The following is a 24,233-nucleotide window of genomic DNA, read 5'->3' as shown; positions in this document are numbered from 1 at the left end:
AATCAGGCGTGCCTCTGCAGCTCTGCCAAAGTCCTAGCAAAGTTCTCAAGGCAGGCAGGAGACCAGAAAGTGATTTCAGCAAGATAAGGTAGACTTTGCCTGATTCAGAGAATGCCAGAAAGCAGATCCTTTATATAGGCCATGGGTTGTGGCTCCATGACTCAGCACTTTTCCCGGCCTGCCCCTCCCTTCCTTCTGTTGACGCCGCTTATCAATTCTCCTGAAGCGAGGGTCACTCCAGTCTGCAGCTGTTGGTAATTGACCTTCCTCAGGCTCACATGCTGTGGGAGAGGGGGAGGGGTCTAGTTGCTCCGTTTGCCTGGGCATGGAGCCAGGGCTGGGGGCTGGAGGCGCTTCTTCTTCCTCAGCCTGTCTGGGCATGGAGCCAGGGCTGGGGCCAGGAGGCATGCTAGGACATTCCTCAGCGTTCGGAAGCAGATAATAAGGCCCCGGCTGTGGGGAATGCGGACGAGGCACAACACTGGGAAAGATTGAGGGCAAAAGAAGAATGGGACGACAGAGAACGAGGTGGCTGGATGGAGTCACTGAAGCAGTAGGCATGAGCTTAAATGGACTCCAGAGGATGGTGGAGGACAGGAAGGCCTGGAGGAACGTTGTCCATGGGGTCGCGATGGGTCAGACATGACTTCGCAACTAATAACAACAACAACGACCTTCCCTGCCGCAGTTGTTAAGTGAATCACTGCAGTTGTTAAGTTAGTAACATAATTGTTAAGCGACTCTGTCTTCCCCATTGATTTTGCTGGTTTGCAAAATGTGATCACGGGGCACTGCGACCGTCATAAATACGAACCAGTTGCCACCATCCAAATTTCGATCCCGTGACCATGGGAATCAAATGGTTGTATGAAAAACAATGGTTGTGCAAAAAACGGTCATATAGTAGGTGACTGTTTTCAGTGCTGTTGTCACTTGAAACAGTCACTTAACAAATGGTTTTAAGTCAAGGACCATCTGTACTGCAGTTAGATCTGTTCTCGACAACAGGGGTCTCCAACCTTGGCAACTTTAAGACTTGTGGACTTCAACTCCCAGAGTTCCTCAGCCAGCTTTGAATTCTGGGAGTTGAAGTCCACAAGTCTTAAAGTTGCCAAGGTTGGAGAGTCCTGCTCTACAACATGTTCAAAGTGTTGACATCACTTGGACAACCATAGAAAACACATTCAGAAGTCTAACTTCCCAAGCTAAATTCTGGGAATATCAGACTGGGTGTAATATCTGTTTTATGGGAATGGTGGGGAATCTTATTGATCTCAGTCTTCGTTAAACAAAGATGATTAGGGGACTGGAGGCTAAAACATATGAAGAATGGCTGCAGGAACTGGGTATGTCTAGTTTAATGAACAGAAGGACTAGGGGAGACATGATAGCAGTCTTCCAATATCTCAGGGACTGCCATAAAGAAGAGGGAGTCAAACTATTCTCCAAAGCACCTGAGGGTAGAACAAGAAGCAATGGATGGAAACTAATCAAGGAGAGAAGCAACCTAGAACTTAGGAGAAATTTCCTGACAGTTAGAACAATGAATCAGTGGAACAATTTGCCTCCAGAAGTTGTGAATGCTCCAACACTGGAAGTTTTTAAGAAGATGTTGGATAACCATTTGTTTGAAATGGTAAAGGATTTCCTGCCTGAGTAGGGGGTTGGACTAGAAGACCTCCAAGGTCCCTTCCAACTCTGTTATTCTGTTCTGTTCTGTTCTGTTCTGTTCTGTTCCAGACATACCCCGTTCCCGACATACACACCAAGCTTGTTTGAATACAGACTCTAATTTTTTTTAAGTCAACTGATTAAGCATGTCCGACGAGATAGTCAGTATATAATATGATGATAGTAACAATGTGAACTTTACACATAAAGAAAAAACAATAAACCTCTGAAAGAATTTTATCACACATAAAAAACTGAGCAGTGGTGAACTCAACAGGAGAGAAAGTTATTTTTTGCAGCTATATTAGGGGATGTCATTCAGCAAATAGAAATTAATTATATATATATATATATATATATATATATATATATATATATATATATATATATATATATATATGTAGGTCTTTGGTTATTCGGGTTTTCTCCCGCGTAAAATTGGAAATGTCTTGGTGACGTTTCGACAAAGTCTCATTCGTCATTTTCAGGCTTCAGCTTTGTGCTTCTGGGAGCAATGTGTGATCGCAGCTGTTTCTTCCTTTTAACTGCTAGTGGGGGTTTGAACTGATTGGGTGGGAGCTTGGCTGTGTTCTGATTGGATGGGGGGTTTTTTGTGCTCTGATTGGCTGGGGGTGTGTCCTGTTTGGGTGGGGGCTTGGTTGTGCTCAGATCAGTCTGAGTTGCAGGGTGATTTGAGCTGGTGAGCTGCATTGCTGTTGTTTGGCTTCGTGTTCGTGTTCGTGCTACATCTTCATAGTGGGTGTCAGTCTGCTGCATGTATGGATTGGATGGGTTTGAAATGGCTAATGTTGCAGCTGCGGTCTGGCTTCTGGTCACCAAGACACTTTCAATTTTACATGGGAGAAAACCCGAACAACCAAAGACCTACATACAAACACCCGTGAAAACCTCAGAAAACATATATATATATTTTCTTGTGAACAAAAACAAAAAGGACAAGCTTGGTCCAAAGAGTCACGTGATAACAAAGCAAACTCACTTTCCAACATAGACGATCTCCCGTCTGGAACCAACTCTCGAACAATCTGGCCGTCGTCCTCATTTTTATCAAGCCATCTGGTTAGCAAATAAAATGTAAGTTATCTGCTATTACTGATCAAATACCAGGAGGCTTGTTATAATTCTGGGAGAGAACGGTGTATAGTGAAGAAAAAGCAATGTATTTAGAGTGATTTTTTTTAAAAAAAATCAGAATCTAGAATAAAGAAACAGATGATTGGCATCCTTGTAAAGGAAATATCACACGTTACAAAATTCAGACCTACAGCCTTTGAATTCCACTTTCTAATCAGCATGTAGATTTACTAAAAGCAAGAGAGAGAAAAAGAATTGATGTGTAGCCAGTTAATACCATAATGATTTCAACTCATAAAAAAATGTAGTATGGAAGGTTGAGAAGTGACTTAAAAGTTCTAAAACATGTGGGATTCAACCGGTTCGGGCAAATTCAGGCAAACTAGTTGTTAAATTGCTGGCTGGCCCCGCCCCGCCCCGCCCCTTCCAGGAGTCACCATGCACCCAGTTTTGGCTCCCAGGTAAATGCAGGAAGGCTTACTAGGCCCAAAACGGGGTGTGGGGTATGCGCCCTCCCATGGCCCATTTTTGCTCCCAGGAGGCTGCAGTGAGGCCTACTAGGCCCAAAATGAGGCATGGAGGGTGGCGGCCCGTTTTTACTCCCAGGGGTGTGTATGAGGCCGAGTGCTACCTGTCGTACACCCGTGGCCACGCCCACCATGGCCACGCCTACCCAGCCAGTCATTAGAGCAGAGAACTGGTTGTTAAATTATTTGAATCCCACCATTATGCGTAACACCATTTGTTCTAACTCCTACCGTCTTGTATTCCAGGTACTCTTCTTTAATACACCAAGTTAATTTTATACGGAGTTTAAAACCTGTTGTTTCGCTCCCACGTTCATTTGTTTCATTTCTAGATTTTATAAACAAGAAATCAAGGCAAAGAGTTCTTCAAATCACGTTCAATCCTGTCGATTTTCATAGGCAACAACCTAGATGGTTGTATCATTTTCCTGGCACGGGAGTGCAAATTATCGTTGTCGTTGTCTTCTACTCATATGGACAGGGAGATGATAAAATTCGTAGTTTTTCTATAGTCCAGTCTTCAACCTTGTGGGTTCTTGGTGTTCTCCCAGACCAGATTCTGCTCAAGCTTTTTTCCAGATCAGCCACAAAATCATCATCAATGAAGGTTACTTTAATGGTGGATTGCAAATATAAGCATAGAGTGATGTCTGAGGCAGGAGATTAAAACTGGGTCATCAACCAAACAGAAACAGGTTCTGTTTAAATCTTGTATACACTACTTAAAAGAAATAAGACAGCTATTGTGACTGCTCTAGATAAACAATGAGCAATCATTAGTAATTTATTCTGATGAGTGACTTTGAATTTAGTGCAAATACAATTTTGCTGGATAGTGTCAGTCATTTTAACTGGTTTTGGAAGTGTTGTTTTTTTAAATTTATATTTGTTGTTTATGTAAAAGGGCTTGCAGAAGACTTCCAATGAAGGTGTTTTTTTGTTATTTTTCTTAGGGAAGACAGATCTATTTGAAGGAGGAACTAGTTCACTAAAAAACACTTTTAAAGACTAATTTGACACTCAGCTTATACAGGTGTCCTTGGTTACCTGCAGAATTTTGGGAGTAGAAAAGAAATCTTATATCTCAACCGATTTTTACAGTTAAACGCCTACCTACAACAAGGAAGTAAGACTTAGGAAAGATTTCAGAATATTTGAACTGTGTTTTAGTTTCTTGCAATTCAAAAGAGCCCTAAAATTTAGTTAGCATCTTTTGTTTTACATAACAGATATTCCACTGCAATAGTATCTTGTATACTTATATTGTGTATACACATCTGAAAATTTTTTTAAGATCTAAGATGGTTTCCTGATAATCAAATTACAGTGGCTTCACATGAACAAAAATTAGAACATCTGTTTATATAAGGCACCACACAGAGCAAATGAAGAGTACAATCACCATGGGCTTTACTCTCAACTATTTAACTGGAAATAGGAAACTCTCTTCAGAACATTAAAAAACATAGATTATAACTATAGATTCACACTAAATACTGCCAGCTACTGGCTAAATAATTCTGTAGTTGTTGCAATACAAAATTCATTCTAACATGTATTACAACACAAAGAGAAAGATAAATATGGACTAGGAAATGCATCCATATTAAACTCATCCACTTGCTACATCTACAAAGTGTTACAAGATGCAAAGGAAAAAGGAGAATTTTGCTTTCTGGATTAGAAATTGTATTTTGCAGCTTTTTCTTTGGATGAAAGATTGGGATGCTACGAAACAAAAGACTGTTAAAATTAGATGAGAATGGATCAATGTTCGGATGTTTGGATGGCATGTTTATGGTACAATAAAATTAAAGTGGATTTTAAAAACTATTTTATTAGATGTGCCTTATTGAGAATGTGAATAGATATAAACCCAGACTGGGGCTGAAAAACTTTTATAGATCTCAGCAGAAGAAGCATTTTACAGAAGAGAAAAAAGGGCAAAGACAAATGGTTAATGCACTAGGAATTATTGGAAAATTACCAATGGAATATAAAATTAAATCAAGAAAATAACTAGTGGCAGAAGGATATAATTCTCAATGGGAAAATCTATTAAGTACTTAAAATGAATACAAAGATATGGTATGAAGCAAAGAAAGAATTTGAACTGCAATTGTGTACAGACGATGAACATGTAATTGCTAACATTTATGATTTTTTGCTGAAATTTGAAAGGGAAGAATGGGTTAAAGAGTGTATGATAAAGTGGGCTAAGAATTGTGATTATAATATACAGATGGAGCAATAGGAAAATATGTGGTCGAAAGGGTTAAAATTTATATTATGTTATGACCTTACTTTTTTTTTAATGTTGTATCTTTTTTTTTTTAATGTTGTATCATTGTACACAGGACGTGGGAGCTCGGTGGTTAAAGACACTGAGCTTGTCAGCTGGAAAGGTTCGAGACCAGAGATGGTATTCAGTCGGTTCAGTCGGTTCAGACCGGTTTGCGTGAACCGGTAGTAGCGACCTGCGGGTAACACAATCCCGTCCTATATTGCTGTGGTTTTGACGCGCAAATTGCCATGTTTGACATCACATGCATTCATGGATGGTGTGCGTGCGTGAGAGCAAAGCGATCACACGCGTGCACATGCTCACATTTCCAGTGCTGGGCGAACCGGTGGTGACCGAATGTGAAGCCCACCTCTGTTTGAGTTCAAAGTGCCACAGGATGGGGTGAGCTCCCGTCCATTGCCCCAGCTCCTGCCCATCTAGCAGTTCAAAGCACGAAAGATGTAAGTAGATAAATAGGTACCACTTAGGTAGGAAATAACAGAGTTCCATGCACCTTGGCATAGAGTCATGTTGGCCACATGACCACAGCTTTTCGGACAAAGCTGGCTCCCTCGGCTAAGAAATAGAAACAAGAAGCACCCCTTAGAGTCAGACATGATTGGGCATGGGAAGCCTTTACTTTTATCGTTCTACATGACCCCAGAAAAATTATCTGCAATGATAGAAGCACGCCAAAATTATTTTGGAAATATAAACAACCTGGACGTTTTATTGTGCTTGGTGGAGATGTAAAAAATAAAGAATAAAAACAATTCAAATACGCACATTGATACAGAAGGTTTTAAAGACTGATGAATACGCAGTTAGAAAAAAAAGGCTTGGAAGATTATTTCAATATATGATTACCGCAGTGAATCTATTATATACAGAAAGATAGAAAGATTCAGCTACACGCCACGGAAGAATGGCTGGTGAAATAGACAGAATTTGTTGAGATCGCCAAACGATTAGAGAAAGATCATTACTGACATTTGTCAATGATTGGAAACCTCTTAGAGATCTTATGGCATATAAAAGAAATGTATTGCTATTCTCTGCACTTCTTCCAAAGTCTCAACATCTTGTTTGTAATTTGGAGAAGATTGATGCTACCAAACGGAAATAGGGGAAGAGTATAAGAAAAATATGTGTGTGGGGGGGGAGGGGCGAGGACAAAAACCACAATGTGTTTTAAGAATAGACGTTTTTGAAGAATTACTTTTCTTCCAACATCCCACAATTGTGGCCAGAATATCTACAGTATGTGTTCTGCCGATCTTGTTGAAGTACAGAAACCCATTACAAGGGTGGGCATTTAATGCCTAGAGATTAAATTACTGCACTGGTGAAGATTTCTTAGTCTTCCTGACTTCTTCTTGTCTTCTTGACATTTGTCTGCGCTCACGTCTCCACTGTCCCTTTAACAGGTTTTTGGGTTCAAAACAAACATTTCAAGACAACTGTTAACAATTCTGCACGGTTGCCAATTAATAACGAAGTCTGCTGTTTTTGGTAGGCAATTTCTCCTGGAGCTGCTGACTAGTTGACATTTCTGACACTAAGCAAGAATAATTTCATACTAAGTGAGTGGCATCCAAATGTTCTTTGTTAAGCACTGAGTGTTTTGTCTAAACACTGTCTGAGTTTGTCTGAGTTTGTCATGCTGAATATCCACTGAGGAAAGTTGGACAATTGGACCCACAATTTTCTGCCCATCCTTGATTGGAGATTCTGAAAGCAACATTAAGAAAGCATTTCACAATGCTTTCTTAATGTTGACACAAGGGATTAGGAAGAAGGAACCTATGACAGGATGCATGTAATCTGGCCATCTCCAGAACAAATGCCATTGGGTTGTGTTTAGTTCCTAGTCTTGAAGGAAATAAACAGGAATGTAATTATAGGAATGTCCAAGGGGTGGCCTGGAATCTTATAATCACCATTAGTGAATATTTTGTCTCAATTTAGGGTCCTCTAAGGATGTTGGTTAGGGGACACAGCGGCTTAGTGGCTAAGATGCTGAGCTTGTCTGTGTCTGTCAGAAGGTCGGCAGTTCAGCGGTTTGAATCCCTAGCACCGTGTAATGGAGTGAGCTCCCATTACTTGTCCCAGCTTCTGCCAACCTAGCAGTTCGAAAGCACGTAAAAAATGCAAGTAGAAAAATAGGGACCACCTTTGATGGGAAGGTAACAGCACTCCATGTGCCTTTGGCATTGAGTCATGTTGTCCACATGACCATGAAGATGTCTTCGGACAGTGCTGGCTCTTCGGCTTAGAAACGGAGATGAGCATCACCTCCTAGAGTCAGAAACGACTAGCATGCATGTGCGAGGGAACCTTTACATTTATCTAAGAACGTTGGCTATGCTATCCCACATCCTGAACTGCGGGTATTAAGGTGTTAAAGCAGCGGTTCTCAACCTGTGGGTCGCAACCCCATTGGGGGTCAAATAACGATTTGCCAGGGGTCGCCTAAGACCATCGGAAATATGGGAAGTATACTTGCGAGTCGAAGAATCGCGAATTCGGCTTCAGGCGCGATGAATTAAAAAAGAGAGAAATCTTTGCTCTGATGTCTCCCTCTCAGGCCAGCTGCAATCACTCCCAATCGGTAGCCTAATCTGGCTTCAGGCGCGATAAACTTAATAGGGGAGGAGTCTCCGCTTTAATGCCTCCGTCCTCAAGGCAATCGCAAGCAGTTCAGATCGCTAGCCAATATGGCTTCAGGCGCGATAAATTCAAAAAAACAGTTTGCCGCTTTTTTTCCCCTTCTGCGGCTGCTGAGGCGCACTGAGATCGCTGCTTAAAAAAAATAATTTTATGGTTGGGGTCGCCACATCGTGGGGAATTGTATTAAAGGGGTCGCAGCACTATAAAGGTTGAGAACCACTGTGTTAAAGAGTATTTTGAATCTTGACAGTCTGCCTATAACATTCCTGTGAAGAACTGTTTTTTGATTGAACATACTGGTTGAAATAGCTCTAACTGCAATGAAATTAAAGCTTCAGAATCATTGTTTAATAATATAAGATATGTTTTTTTTTATCATATTGCTTTCATCATTCTTGACCATATATGAACCTTGAATCAATCAATGGTTCAAATCCCATTGGTCCAATCAAGTACAATGATACCTCAATACTCATGGTTAACTGGTTCCGGGAATTGTGATGAATACCAAAAAGGATGAGTACCAAACCAATTTTAGCCATAAGGTCTAAGGTAATGAGTTACAAGTCAGCTGACACCGACAAGTTCTAGCTTGTGCATTAAATACCAGACAATGAGTACCAGGACACAATTTTTACCTCAAAATGCATTGAGTACCAAATTCAATGAGTTTCAAAACCAGTTGAGTACCACTGTATTCAGTTCTCAGGATTAAGAATAATACATTCTTAACAGAACTTCCACCATCTCAAATGGAATAAATATATCTTCTCTTCATCCTTTCCCCCCCACCCCCAAACAGAGGCCATTTTTCCAATTGAATGGTTTTTAATTCAAACGAAACCAAATGGACTGTTCTCCACAAAAATGCTGCTTTTCAGCAATACCCTTGTGGTAGGTTCAACTATACTCAAAATTAAGGTGCCACATCGTTGTGGATCAAACTTTTTGTGGATTAAGCTTTTTCAATACCACAAAATATTCAGAAGTCTCCTTGACCAGCAGGCCTGGAATGGGTTTTATCCGAAATCTACAGGTCATGGAGATGTCTACTTTCCTTTATAATGGAGGATGCAGTTGGCTCGCACCTTGGTCTTAGGAGACCACAACGCAACCTACAAACAGAAGGCAGCCATGATGACAAAGAACGGCAGGTGTCACCCAGGGCTGGCTGCTTCCTCTGCAGGCTGTCATGTGATTGTAACCTAGAAGGCCGAGATAATGGAGGTATGAGGACAGCGAAGTCACTTTTGTCAGAGGCAGCCATCTCCACCCGAAAGGATGATGGTGAGATCCGGGGTGGGCTTGCTGGGGGTTCGCAGGGGTTCGGTAGAACCTCTAGCTAAGATTCTGCGCAGTTCGGAGAACCCCCCCAAATCCCACTCCTGGCTGGCCCCGCCCACCCCATCCCGCCTGTTCCAGGAGTCCCCATATGGCCCATTTTGGATGCAGGTAAGTGCAGGAACCACACGGAGGCTCAGGGAAGACAAAAAACAGACCTACCAGAAGTCCAGGAAGGCCGGAAACGGGCCCGGAGCCTGGGAAGGCTGTTTTCGTCCTCCCAGAGGCTCAAGGAAAGCCTCCGGAGCCCGGGGAGGTCAAACACAACCCTTCCCCCTCACCATGGTGCAGGAGGCCAACTAGGCCACGCCCACAATGCCCACACCCACCCAGCAACCAGGCAGAGAACCCCTTGCTAAAATTTTTGAAGCCCACCCCTGGGTGAGATGAATTACATTCTTCCCCTTGTGCACATGGGAAAAATAGAAGTACATTTGTATTTGCTCATCTCTCCAACCCATGAAGATGGTCCCAAACTGGTCTAGTGGTTAAAGCACCCGACTACAAAGCAGGAGACCATGGGTTCGCCTTTGGCATGAAACCAACTGGATGACTTTGGACCAGTCACCAGGTGACTGAGAGTTCTAGTCCTGCCTTAGCCGTGAAAGTTGACATTGGGGCCAGTCACTCTTTCTCTGCCTAGCTACCTCTCAAGGTTGTTGTCATTGTGGGGAAAATAGGAGGAGGAAGGTATGTTGGATATGTTCACTGCTTTGGGTTGTTTGTAAAAACAATAAAGGTGGGATTAAATTAAATTAAATTAATTAAATTAAATTAAATTAAATTAATTAAATTAAATTAAATTAAATCAAATCAAATCAAATTAAATTTGCAGAGAAAACAACCAAACAATCATCTGCATTCATCATAAACCTATCTTATCTTTTCTCACAGAAGCCTGAACCCCTAGTTTCCTACACATAAAGCGGGGTGGTGCTCAAATTTTAAGGGAAACATTGGAGGGCTTCATTTTGCATACCATATCTATAAAACAGGGATCTCCGAACTTGGCAACTTTAAAGACTTGTGGACTTCAACTCCCAGAATTCCTCAGTCATCCATCCATGGCTGGCTGAGGAATTCTGGGAATTGAAGTCCACAAGTCTTAAAATTGTCATTTTGGACAGCCATGCTATAAAAGTATGTTTATAAAGTAGGTTACAAAAGGTCTCTAAGCATTTGCCATCATTCAGGCAACAAGAGGAATAGCAAATTGAGGAAATACATAGTATGGATGGGGTTTTTTTTGGTTTTTTTATTTATTTTTTATTTTTTATTTATTTTGGTTTTTTATTTTTTATTTATTTTTTATTTATTTGGTCTATTTTGAAAATAATCCATTCACCGAAGGGGATGTTTCAAGTTTGAGCATGGACTAATTTTTGTGATTGGAGTTTTTTGTAGTTTAGAAGTTGGCATATCCATAATGCTAAATGAAAACTGCTGGCAGGTGTGCTCATGTCAGATGACACAAAAAAAAAAATGTCTATAAGGTAGTCCTCAACCTACGACCATAATTGAGCCTCAAAATTTCTGTTGCTAAGCGAGCAATTCTTAAGTGAGTTTTGCCCCCTTTTACGACCTTCCTTGCCGCAGTCGTTAAGTGAATTACTGCAGTTGTTAAGTTACTAACACACAAGGTTGAAATCCAGCAGGTTCAGGAGAACCGGTAGCGGAAATTTTGAGTAGTTCGGAGAACTGGCAATTCCACCTCTGGCTGGCCCCAGAGTGGGATGGGAATGGAGATTTTGCAATATCCTTCCCCCAGGAGTGGGGAGGGAATGGAGATTTTGCAGTATCCTTCCCCTGCCATGCCAACCAAGCCACGCCCACAGAACTGGCAGTAAAACAATTTGGATTTCACCACTGCTAACATAAGGGACACGGTGGCTCAGGGGCTAGGACGTTGAGCTTGTCGATCGAAAGGTCGGCAGCTCAGCAGTTCGAATCCCTAGTGCTGCCGTGTAATGGGGTGAGCTCCCATTCCTTGTCCCAGCTTCTGCCAACCTAGCAGTTTGAAAGCATGTAAAAAAATGCAAGTAGAAAAAATAGGGACCACCTTTGGTGGGAAGGTAACAGCGTTCCGTGCGCCTTTGGCATTGAGTCATGCCGGTCACATGACCACGGATACGTCTTCAGACAGCGCTGGCTCTTTGGCTTTGAAACGGAGATCAGCACCGCCCCCTAGAGTCGGGAACGACTAGCACGTATGCGCGAGGGGAACCTTTACCTTTACCTTACTGCTAACACGGTTGTTAAGCAAATCTGGCTTCTCCATTGATTTTGCTTGTCAGAAGGTCGCAAAAGGGGATACGTGACCCAGGGACACTGCAACTGTCGTAAGTACATGCCTGTTGCCAAGCGTCCGAATTTTGATCACATGGCCGTGCGGATGCTACAACGGTCATAAGTCACTTTTTTCAGTGCGATTTTAACTTCAAACAGTCACCAAAAATGATTGTAAGTTGTGGACTAGCCTTACTTGGCCTATTTCCTATTTGTTTTGCATGTCTATATTATAGGATGGGCGATAGGAACTAATGCCTTTTTCTTTTTTTTAAAAAAAAGATGTCTAAGAAGACAGTTAAACTCCATGTACAGTATATGAAATGACAGTTAGTTTCCCCCAAATAATTAGCTTTAGATGGAAAAGTTATCTGAGATTCACTGAGAATATAGTAATGCAAAGAAAATTGCTTCTCTATCAGAGATGGAGATAATTTCAGGGTTATCTTCCTTGGGGGTAAATATACTGACCTTCAGACCTTCCACCGCGAGCTCAAGACACATCTATTTATTTGCGCAGGACTGGACTAGATTTTTTAAAAAAATTTAAAATTTTAAATGTCTAAATTTTAGATTTGGTTTTAAATTGGGTTTTATTGTTTATATGTCTATTTTAAATTTTGGCCTATATATAATAAGTTTTTTAGATGAATGTTTTATTTTGTATATTTATGTGTTTTTATATGGCTGTACACCGCCCTGAGTCCCTAGGGAGATAGGGCGGTATAAAAGTACGAATAAATAAATAAATAAATAAATAAATAAATATATTTTAAATACTTTTTTTTTCATTTTGTAGAAGAAAAAAAGCAGGGTTATTTGCAGGAGTTTTTGTTGCTTTTTCTCGTGATTGGAACATCTTGGTTTTGAATTCCTGTTCCTTTACGTACTTTTTTCCTATTCTCTGGGGTAGCATAAAGTATGGATGTCTATGGAGACTCTCAGTCATCCAGGTCATGGTTTTTCCCAAAAGGTGCTTTTTCGAAAGGCAGCAGGACTTTGTTTTTTTCCTCAAAGATGTTTCACTTCTCATCCAAGAAGCTTCTTCAGTTCTGACTGAATGGTGGAGGATGGAAGGATCTACAGCAGAGGTGCTATTCAGCGGGTTCTGACAGGTTCTGGAGAACCGGTAGCGGAAATTTTGAGTAGTTCAGAGAACCGGCGAATACCACCTCTGGCTGGCCCCAGAGTGGGGTGGGAATGGGGATTTTGCAGTGTCCTTCCCAGAGGTGGGTTTCAGCAGGTTCTGACCAGTTCTGGAGAACCGGTAGCGGAAATTTTGAGTAGTTCGGAGAACCGGTAGTAAAAATTCTGACTGGCCCCGCCCCCATCTATTCTCTGCCTCCCGAGTCCCAGCTGATTGGGAGGGAATGGGGATTTTGCAGTATCCTTCCCCCAGGAGCGCGGTGAGAATGGAGCTTTTACAGTAACCTTCCTCTGCCATGCCCACCAAGCCACACCCACAGAACCGGTAGTAAAAAATTTGGAAACCCACCACTGATCCTTCCCCCAGGAGTGGGGAGGGAATGGAGGTTTTGCAGCATCCTTCCCCTGCCATGCCCACCAAGCCACACCCACCAAGCCACACCACGCCCACCGAGCCACGCCCACAGAACCGGTAGTAAAAAAAAATTGAATTCCACCACTGATTTACAGTATATTTCTTGCAGTCATCTGGTCATTAACACTCTTTCTGAGGATCATTGAGGCCACTTGGAGGTTTATCGGTGCCCAATAGTGTAAATGGGTATGGACTGTAGCCTGTTGTGCCTCGTCCTCCTCAGCCGGGCCCCTCCCGTCTCTTCCCGGGCCTGTTATCAGGCTCCGAGTCTGATAATGAAGATGAACGGCCTGTCATGCCTCCAGCCCCCGGCCCTGGCCCATGCCCGGACAGGATGTCAGGAATGAACAAACAAACCTCACTCATACGGCGTGTGTTCCTTTGGCTCAGCCATCAGAAGAAGTCAGCCACGGATTGGAATTACTCGGGCCTACTCCTTCTGACCCCTCCCAAACAGCAGAAGACAATTCAAAGTGGGAGGATCCTCGCTTCCGGAGATCTGAGAGGTGACGCCAGCAGAAGGAAGGGAGGGGCAGGCCTGGATAAATGCTGAGTCATGGAGCCACACCCCACAGCCTACATAAAGGACCTGCTTGTGGCATTCCAACCTTGAGTCAAGCAAAGTCTCATCTAGTTTGCTGAAGTCACAACTTGGACTCCTGCCTGCCCTGAGAAACCTGGAAGGAATTTGGCAAAGCTGCAGAGGCTTCGTTGCCACGCTTGATACGGACTTCCTAGACCCGCTCGTCGGAGGGGAGGGGGACATGACATAGCCCCTCAGCATTTGAAAGACAAAGGCCACTCTTTTGAAGATAGCAAAGTCCACATTCTGGACAGAGAGGACCACTGGTTTGAAAGACGTGTCAAAGAAGTCATCTACATCAAGATTGAAAACCTTGTCACAACAGGAGGTGGGGGGATACAACACAACCTATCTCCTGTTTATAACACAACCTTTTCAGCAATTCCAAGGCTGTTCCACACTCATTTACACTATTCAGATGATCCTGAGGGCACAGATAAACCTCCGAGTGGTCTCAATGACTCTCAGAGGGAGCACTAACGACCAGAGGACTGCAGGACTGTATAAACCCATCCATTCTCCACTGTTCAGTCAGAACTGAAGAAGCTTCTTGGATGAGAAGTGAAATGTCTTCAACGTCCAGTTGACTTTTGGAAAAAGGACCTTTGGGGTAAAGTTACGAATGCAACTCTAATTTATATATTGCTGGAGAATGAGGCAGGAAAGAGGCGGTAAGGCTGCTGAAGGTGTACTTCAGAATGCACACGGTAGAAAATTTCCGAGTTTTAAATGCCATCGATATTTAAAATAAAATAAAATAAAATCCCTGTACAGATTTTAAGAAATGCTGTCGGAGAAACATTTTAGTTCCATTATTTGTCAGGGAAGCTGACTTCCTACTTGAAAACGAAATGTGAGAATGCATCTGGTTTTTTTTTATCTGCGCGTTTATGTTTTTATTATCGTGCAATTTTTGCCTGCTTCAAAGCCTTGATTCCAGATAGGGAGTCCTCGACATATGACCACAACTGAGACCAGAATATCTGTTGTTAAACAAAGCGGTCGGTCAGTGAGTCGGGGCTCAATGTTATGGCCTTTCTCGCCATCCGAATCTTCAAAACTGAATCGCTCTTTCCTTTCCTTAACAATCTGATATTATTCTTTATTTATTTTTATTTATTTGTCAATCGTATATAAGATAACAGGTAAAAGTATGAACATAATTTGGATACATGAAACGAGTAAGTAAAAAAGGAATATTAGGACAGGGACGGTAGGCGCACGGGTGCACTTATGCACGCCCCTTACAGACCTCTTTTTTTTGTTGTTGTTTACATTTATATCCCGCCCTTCTCCGAAGACTCAGGGCGGCTTACAGTGTGTAAGGCAATAGTCTCATTCTATTTGTATATTTACAAAGTCAACTTATTGCCCCCCCCAACAATCTGGGTCCTCATTTTACCTACCTTATAAAGGATGGAAGGCTGAGTCAACCTTGGACCTGGTGGGACTAGAACCTGCAATAATTGCAGGCAGCTGTGTTTTAATAACAGGCTTCTTACAGCCTGAGCCACACCGCGGCCTTAAGAATGGTGTGAGGTCAACAGTGGACTGTTTAAGCTTAAAGTTTTGGGGAAGTTTTGGGGAAGAAACTACAGAGTCAGGAAGTGCATTCCAGGCATTGACCACTCCGTTATTGAAGTCATATTTTCTGCGTTCGAGTTTGGAGCGGTTTACCTTGAGTTTGCCTCTATCATTTGCTCGTGTATTGTTGTGGTTGAAGCTGAAGTAGTCATTGACAGATAGGACATTGTGGTAGGTAATTTTATGTACTATGCTTAGGTCGGATTGAAGTCTGCATAGTTCTTGACTCAAAAAGGAATAAAAATGCTTTCACAGCTCATGCTTTGAGGGGGAAATGCCTTGTATTTAAGTATTTAAACATGTTCCCACCAGACATTTGTCTGCAGATTATTTGCTTAAAAGAATCTTAACGTTACGGGAGACCTTTGGATGCTCAAATGTCAAGGGCTGTTTTGCCATTCCAAGTTCATATGGTGCAGCTCTTTTTTTTTTTTTTGAGTCTTTTTCTCACCTCATCCGGCAGCATATATAAATCATGAGAAGAGGTTGGATGGGACCCTGCCAACATTCGTTGCTTAACTGTCCAAGATTGATTTTTTTTTTAAATTTGTTGGTATGAATTGTGGCCTTCTCTTTAAAGTCACCGTTAGCCCCAGATGGCTGGTTTCTGCTGCATCCAGTAAAGCACTACAATAAGGTTTTAATGTTGGGGTTTGTTTGTTTGTTTGTTTGTTTTATAAAAAATGATTTAATAAAGGAGAATGTCTGTAGCTGAAATAAGGGCTCCTTGGTGCTCTCTGAGCTTGGTTGTTTTCTTGCAGATGTTTCATTGCCCAAATTAGATAACATCAACAGTGCTAAAAGAGTGTGGGGTTTGCAGGGGGGAGGAGGGGGGGGAGGGGGAGGAGGAGGAGGAGGAGGAGGAAGAGGAGGAGGACTATGGGGTTCTTGGTGCTCTCTGAGCATGGTTGTTTTCTTGCAGATGTTTCATTGCCCAAATTAGATAACATCATCAGAGTGTGGGGTTTGCAGGGGGGAGGAGGAGGAGGAGGAAGAGAGCAGGAGGAGGAGGGGCAGAGTAGGAGGACAAGGAGGACTTTGGGATTCTCAATGCTCTCTGAGCTTTCTGGTTTTCTTGCAGATGCTTCTTTACCCAACCTAGTGTGCTGACTCCCCCAGATGCTTCCCCAGATATCTCTCCAGATGTCAGCTCGGGGGAGGATGAGGCACATCAGGAGGGGAGTCGGTCAATGGCTCCAAGCAGCCATCCGAGAGGGATTAGGCTGCGGCACAGCAGCAGCAGGACAGCCCTGAGGCGTCAGCTGGGGAAAGCATGCAACTCGTCCTCCCTCCTCTCCTCAGCCGGGCCCCCTCCCGTCTCCAACCGGGCCTTTTATCAGACTCCGAGTCTGATAATGAAGATGAAAGGCCTGTCATGACTCCAGCCCCCGGCCCTGGCTCCATGCCCGGAGAGGATTCAAGGAGTGAAAGGAAAAGGCCGATAAACCTCACTCATACAGCGTGTGTTCCTTTGGCTCAGCCTTCAGAGCCAGCCAGGTGGTGGAATTACCCGGGCCTACTCCCTCTGACCCCTCCCTTTCCCAGACGCTGACAGCAGATCCAGCTGAAGACAATTCAAGGTAGGTGGACCCTTGCTTCCGGAGATCTGAGAGGCGACGCCAGCAGAAGGAAGGGTGGGGCAGCCCTGGATAAATGCTGAGTCATGGAGCCATACCCCACAGCCTATATAAAGGACCTGCTTTTGGCATTCCAACCTTGAGTCAAGCAAAGTCTTATCGAGTTTGCTGATATTGTGATTCCTGCCTCGCTTTGGATTGACAACCGTGCCTTGACTTGGATCGTGTCTCGTGAACCCTCTTGTGTTGTGGGTTTAATTTTGCCTGGTGGGTTTATTCTGATTGGGGAACTTTTCAAGTGCCTTCAAGTGGACTCACTGGCCCAGTATTGGTCTGCCTGTGGCTGGACTTACTTGGAACAGTTCTGGGGTTTTGGTGAAGGGACTTGCTGGGGGATATTAATAAACCCTCTAAACCAGGGGTGAAATCCAGCAGGTTCAGGAGAACCGGTAGCGGAAATTTTGAGTAGTTTGGAGAACCGGCAATTCCACCTCTGGCTGGCCCCAGAGTGGGGTGGCAATGGAGATTTTGCAATATCCTTCCCCCAGCAGTGGGGTGAGAATGGGGATTTTGCAGTATTCTTCCCCTGCCATGCCCACCAAGCCACACCACGTCCACCAAGCCATACCCAAAGAACTGGTACTAAAAAAAATTGATTTCACCACTGTGCTAAACCATGGTTACATGTGTGAGTGGGACAGCACACCTAGGTACCATAATCAGTGCTAGAAGAATGTGGTGTGGAGGAGGAGTGAGGTGGGGGGGAGGACTGTTGAGCCCTTGGTGATCTTTGAGCTTGGTTGTTTTCTTGGTGACATTTCATTTTCCAAACTAGGCAACATCATCAATGCCAAGGAATGGGGTTTGTTCTCTGTTTATATGCATATATAAGAGAACAAACACCCTTCCCTTCTAGCACTGATGATGTTGTTGTGGCCCACCGACAGTCAGCACAGTCGGACAGTGAGGAGTTTGGGGAGGAATGTGGGCCAGTTCTGGCAGCTGGGGAAAGCTTGGATGAGGGCTCTGTGTTAGAGGCAGAGAGGGAGTGTTGTGGCTCCAGCCTCCGAACCTGGCCCCATGCCCGAAAGTGACTCTGAGAGTGAGGGGGAAAGGCCGGTAAGGCTTACCTTAGGAGCACCGATTCTTTTGGCCCGGCTCCAGGAGCAAGAACCAGGCCAGTCGGAGGACGTAATGAGGCCAACATCCCCTGATTCCTCCCTTCCTCAGGCTACGCCTACAGACGCAGCTGATAATCATACCAATCAAGCCTGGAGTGAGTTGCGCTTCAGAAGATTAGAGAGGCGGCGTCATCAAAGGAAAGGGTGGGGCAGGAGCCCCACCCCACAGAATATATAATGAGTTTTGGGACTGCTTTCAGTTCTAAGGGAAGAAAATTAGCTGAACCATGTCGAAGTGAGCTGAAGTTTTAATCTGTTTGAACTTTTTGGCAGGCAGCTGCGTTTTCCTGGCCAGGACTGATAAGAGCCGTGTATCCACTGGCTGAAGACCAGCTCGTTACTCCAGAGTGAGGGTGGAGACAGAACAGGGAGTTAGACAGCAGCGAGGCAGAGGAACAGCTAGAGCCTGTTCCCAGTGTGCACCTGCACAGAGCTGCCAGAAGACAAGAACAGCTCAGAAAGCAGGGTCAACTCGGGAGTAACAGCCACACCTTGGAGGTGATTGGCCCCTCCCATAGGAAATAAAAGAGGAGTGAATGGGGAGTGGGCTTTTGCAGGAAACAAGTCATTTGTTCCGTGACTCTGAGAGACTCTGTGTCAAGTTTTGCCTTGTACTGCAGTTGCAAACAAGTTATGTGGCAGCTTGCCAAACAAGATAAGATGTGTTGAGAAATATTCCTTTGAAAAACTGTTTGAAGGTTGAAAAACTCCAGCCTTGGCCACTTTAAGACTTGTGGACTTCAACTCCCAGAGCTCCTCAGCCAGCAAAGCTGGCTGAGGAACTCTGGTGTCAGGGTTCCAAGGAACACCCCCAACAAAATAAAACTCTGAGGCTTGAGGTTCCTCAAAGTTCCAATTTATTAGAGATGTCATGTTGGCACAGCTGGGAAAACTCGAAATTGAAAGCTTCCAGGTTTTCCACACCCAGTTGACAGTTCCCTGCCTTACACCCACAAGTTCATCACATTGTCCAATCAACTCTTCACACTCAATTGGATACAATCTTCAGACAGTCTACATCAGATGCAGGCAAAAGTCCTTGAATACGGAATGTTATTATGACTAACTTTCTACCGCTCCAACAACAACCCCCTCCCAACTTCCCCAGCTAAAATATGTGGCAGTTAAGAAGCAAAAAGAAAATTACCTTCCAAAACTGACATCTGGGAGTTGAAGTCCACAAGTCTTAAAGTGGCCAAGGTTGGAGACCCCTGGTTTGGACAAACCTTGCTGACTGTGAATGAACATCGTGTAAACATCGTGACAGGGGGGCAGAGGTCGGCCCCGAGGCGCCTCACTTGTGGGGTGCCGCAGGGATCGATCCTCTCGCCCCTTCTGTTCAACATCTATATGAAGCCGCTGGGTGAGATCATCAGTGGGTTCGGTGTGAGGTACCAGCTGTACGCGGATGACACCCAGCTGTACTTTTCCACACCGGACCACCCCAACGGCTATCGTGCTGTCCCGGTGTCTGGAGGCCGTACGGGTCTGGATGGGGAGAAACAGGCTCAAGCTCAATCCTCCAAGACAGAGTGGCTGTGGATGCCGGCGTCCGGTACAGTCAGCTAAATCAGCGGCTGACCATCGGTGGCGAGTCATTGGCCCGATGGAGAGGGTGCGCAACTTAGGCGCCCTCCTGGATGAGCGGCTGTCTCTAGAAGATCATTTGACAGCCGTCTCCAGGAGCGTTCTACCAGGTTCGCCTGGTGCGCCAGTTGCGCCTTTCTGGACCGGGAGGCCCTATGCACGGTCACTCACGCCTCGTGACGTCTCGCCTGGATTACTGCAACGCTCTCTACATGGGGCTCCCTTGAAGGGCATCCGGAGGCTACAGTTAGTCAGAATGCGGCTGCGCGGGTGATAGATGGAGCCCTCGTGGCTCCCGTATAACACCTATCCTGCGCAGTCTGCACTGGCTACCTGTGGCTTTCGGGTGCGCTTCAAGGTTTTGGTGACCACCTTTAAAGCGCTCCATGGCATAGAGCGGGTTATCTCTGGGACCGCCTACTGCGACCAGATACCTCTCACCGACCCGTGCGCTCTCACAGAGGGACTCCTCAGGGTGCCGTCAGCTAGGCAGTGTCGTCTGGCGACGCCCAGGGGGAGGGCCTTCTCTGTGGGGGCTCCCGCCTCTGAACGAACTCCCCAGGACTCCGTCAACTTCCGGACCTTGAACCTTCCGTCATGAGCTCAAGACACATTTATTCATCTGTGCAGGACTGGCTTAGTTTTTTAGATTTTAAATTTAGAGGGGTTTTTTAAATTGATTTTAATATCTATATTTTTATTTTTAATTAATTGGGCAGTAGAATAAGTTTTTTAATGATTGTTTTAATTTGTATATTGATGTTTTTATATGCCTGTGAACCGCCCTGAGTCCTTTGGGAGATAGGGCGGTATATAAATTCAAACAATAAATAAATAAATAAATAAATAAATAAAATAAAAGAGGTTTTGCCAGTAATTTCTGCCTCCTGCTTGTTAAGGGAGCCCAGGTCAGAACAGATGTTACTTAGTTGGATAATGAAACTTTCTGCAAGAAAACAACCACGCAAGGACTCCTCAAATAATGGTCTCTACCTATATAACCCAAGGGACTATGGTTATGACCAGCAGGAATTAAGGTAAAAGGTTATCTAGATGTCTTGGATATGTGGCTGAATGGCCAAGTACCCGAGAAGATCCTGATTCGTATTCTATACCTGTAGCACGGGAATTCTTGAGCCTCACTTTCTGGTTGTCCATCTTCCCTCACTATCACTTTGGCAAGGTACCAGCCACTGCTTCCTCCTTTGCCGTCATGCCCTATTCTCACCCTGCTCACCTGCTTCAGATGGACTGCTTCAATGATGAATTCGTCAGCCTTGATAAGAGGGAAAAAAAGAAAAAGATAGGGTTAAAATGGCAGGCAGAAGGGTCAAGTTCAGGGGTTGGATGCTGCAGGGGTTCTGTTGTGCCTCGCCCGCCCTCCTCTCCTCAGCTGGGCCCCTCCCATCTCCTGCTATCTGAGTCAGAGTCTGATAATGAAGAGGAACAGCCTGGCATGCCTCCAGCCCCCAGCCCTGGCACCATGCCTGGACAGAATGAGCAAACAAACCTCCCTTCTACAGCGTGTGAGCACGAAGCCAGCCACGTGCTAGAATTGCCGGCAGCAGATCAGGAGAACGGAAAGTCACAGTGGACGGATCCCTGCTTCCGGAGAATGGAGAGGTGACGTCAGCAAAAGGAAGGGAGGGGCAGGCCTGGATAAGTGCTGAGTCATGGAGCCGCTCCCCATGGCCTATATAAAAGACCAGCTTGAGTCAAGCAATTTGAGTCAAGCAAAGTCTCATCTGGCTTGCTGAAGTCACACCTTGGATTCCTGCCTGCCCTGAGAAATCTGAAAGGAATTTGGCAAAGCTGCAGAGGCTTTGTGGCCACGCTTGATACAGACTTCCCAGACCCGGCCATCGGAGGGGGAGTGGGACACGACAGGTTTGCAGGGGTTCGGGAGAACCTCTAGCTAAGATTCTGTGCAGTTCGGAACCCCCCCCCCCAAAATCCCACCCCTGGCTGGCCATGCCCACCACGCCACACCACACCCTTCACAGGAATCCCCACACGGCCCGTTTTGGATGCAGGTAAGTGCAGGGCGCGCACGGAGACTCGGCGAGGAAGAAAAATGGGCCTATCGGAAGTTCGAGAAGGGCCCGTTTCTGGCCTCCAAAGGGCCTCTGGAGCCTGGGGAGGCTGTTTTCGACCTTCCGGAGGCTTGAGGAAAGCCTCCAGAGCCCGGGGAGGGCAAAAATGCCCCCCCCACTGTGGTGCAGGAGGCCAACTAGGCCACACCCACCCAGCAACCAGGTAGAGAACCCCTTGCTAAAAATTTTTGAAGCCCACCCCTGGTCAAATTCCACAGGCATTTTTTTTTCCAGAGAGCTAGAGAAGTGGATAAAGATCAAGGAAAATGTTCCTTGTGTTGCCTTAAGCGATGGAGCCTTCCTCCCTTTTACCATCTGTGAAATGGGAAGCCTAACAGCCCAATTCCAAGAGACGTTAGCACCCCATACTTCAGTATCGTCAGAGACAGCTAGTCCTCAAATTACAACCACCATTGAGCCCAACATTTCCGTCGCTAAGTGAGACAGTTGCTCGGGGAATTTTGCCCTATTTTTATGACCTTGCTCGCCACGGTGGTTAAGTCAATCACGGCAGTTGTTCAGTTTAGTGACACGGTTGTTAAGTGAACCTGGCTCCCCCATTGACTTTGCTTGCGGCAAAGGTCTCGATAAAGGATCCCATGACCCTGGGACCACACTGCGACCGTCATAAATACGAGTCATTTTCCAAGCATGCAGTCTGTTATTAACAGCAGCTGCCTGTAATTACTGCAGGTTCTAGTCCCACCAGGCCCAAGGTTGACTCAGCCTTCCATCCTTTATAAGGTAGGTAAAATGAGGACCCAGATTGTTGGGGGCAATAAGTTGACTTTGTATATAAATATACAAATAGGATGAAGACTATTGCTAACATAGTGTAAGCCGCCCTGAGTCTTCGGAGAAGGGCGGGATATAAATGCAAATTAAAAAAAAATCTTGATGACACAATCATGGAGATATTGCCATGGTCACAAGTGTGAAAAACGGTGGCGGACATGTGTCGAAGCAAAAAGATACTGGACTAAAATACATACGTGGTTGGCAAAAATGATCAAAAAGCATACTGACTTTAAGCCAGAAGTCTTTCTGTTGGGAATTATACCTGAGATATACATTAGAGATATAAAATATTTGATTGTGAATATCACCACAATAGCAGCTAGGATTGTATTTGCAAAAAATTGGAAAAATGAAAAGTTACCTTCGCAAGATGAAATAATTAGAAAAATGTTGGAATGTGCACAGATGAGTAAGTGAACATTTGAAATTAGAGAGCAAGAAGATAAGCAATATTATAAAATATGGGACTTATTCTATAATTGGATGGAAAGATATGTTAGAAAAGATAAGTATAAGATGGATGTATGAAAGAGATGTTTATCTTGTGAATGCACAGGAAGATACGTTAGCACCCATGGAGCACGTTGTAATGAAATTGATTTGATGAGGTTTTATTCGTTTGTTTATGTTTAAAAATAAATTTAAAAAATTAAAAAAAAAACCAAGTGTGAAAAACGGCCATAAGTCACTTCCCCCCCCACCCAATACTGTTGTAATGTACTGTTGGCCACTAAACGAATGGTTGTAAGTCAAGGACTATCTGTAGAAAACTAGCCGCCAGGTTAAAAAGGAAGGGAAGTTGGTTATTCCATTCATTTTCATAGCAGCCACAATTGCAAGAATTGGCCGGGGTGGGGTGGGGGGCGTTTTGCATGGTGAGAAGCCCTGAAAGGATTTAAGGATGCCTCTGAGGGGCTGCCCGAAGTTCAGTAGAACAAGTCCCCACTCCCTCATTTGCTTGTCAGGGGTCAGCCAAATGCCCCTCAGGTAGTTTTCAGATATGTGTTTTCCACACAACACAAAGTGTTATTTCCAAAGTGAATTTGCAGGCTTCCTTGGGATGGATGACTGGATAGTCTCCCTGTGATTTTAAAATGTCTGCAAGCAAGCAGTTCAAACCTCTGGCAGGAATGAATGTGCAGCGTAGGTGACCCTCCTGTGGGAAATGTGCAATGGGGGGGTGGGGGAGAGAGTGGGAGGGAGGGAAAGAGGGAAAGAGAGAGAGGGAGGGGGAGAAAGAAGGAGGGAGGGAGGAAGAGAGAGACAGGCAGACAGAGAAAGGAGGGCGGAGGGAGGGACAGAGGGAGGGACAGAGAGACAGGCAGATAGAGAAGGAAGGAGGGAGAGGGAGGGAGGGAGGGAGGGAGAGGGAGAAAAGAGGGAGGGAGAGACAGA

General features: G+C 44.6%; 1 protein-coding gene across 1 annotated transcript in view; it reads right to left on the bottom strand.

Annotated features, from left to right (window-relative positions):
• Positions 1-24,233, bottom strand: part of LOXHD1 (lipoxygenase homology PLAT domains 1) — a 285,489-nt gene that overhangs the window by 142,897 nt on the left and 118,359 nt on the right. The window contains exons 14-15 of the mRNA XM_058168108.1: positions 21,063-21,223; positions 2,672-2,748 (exon numbers count right to left, since the gene is read on the bottom strand). Coding sequence (XP_058024091.1) covers positions 2,672-2,748; positions 21,063-21,223 — 238 coding nt within the window. The remainder of the gene's footprint in view (positions 1-2,671; positions 2,749-21,062; positions 21,224-24,233) is intronic.

Source organism: Ahaetulla prasina, chromosome 2, assembly GCF_028640845.1.
Source record: "Ahaetulla prasina isolate Xishuangbanna chromosome 2, ASM2864084v1, whole genome shotgun sequence".
NCBI classification, from domain to species: domain Eukaryota; kingdom Metazoa; phylum Chordata; class Lepidosauria; order Squamata; family Colubridae; genus Ahaetulla; species Ahaetulla prasina.
This window is presented reverse-complemented; position numbering and strand designations above follow the sequence as displayed.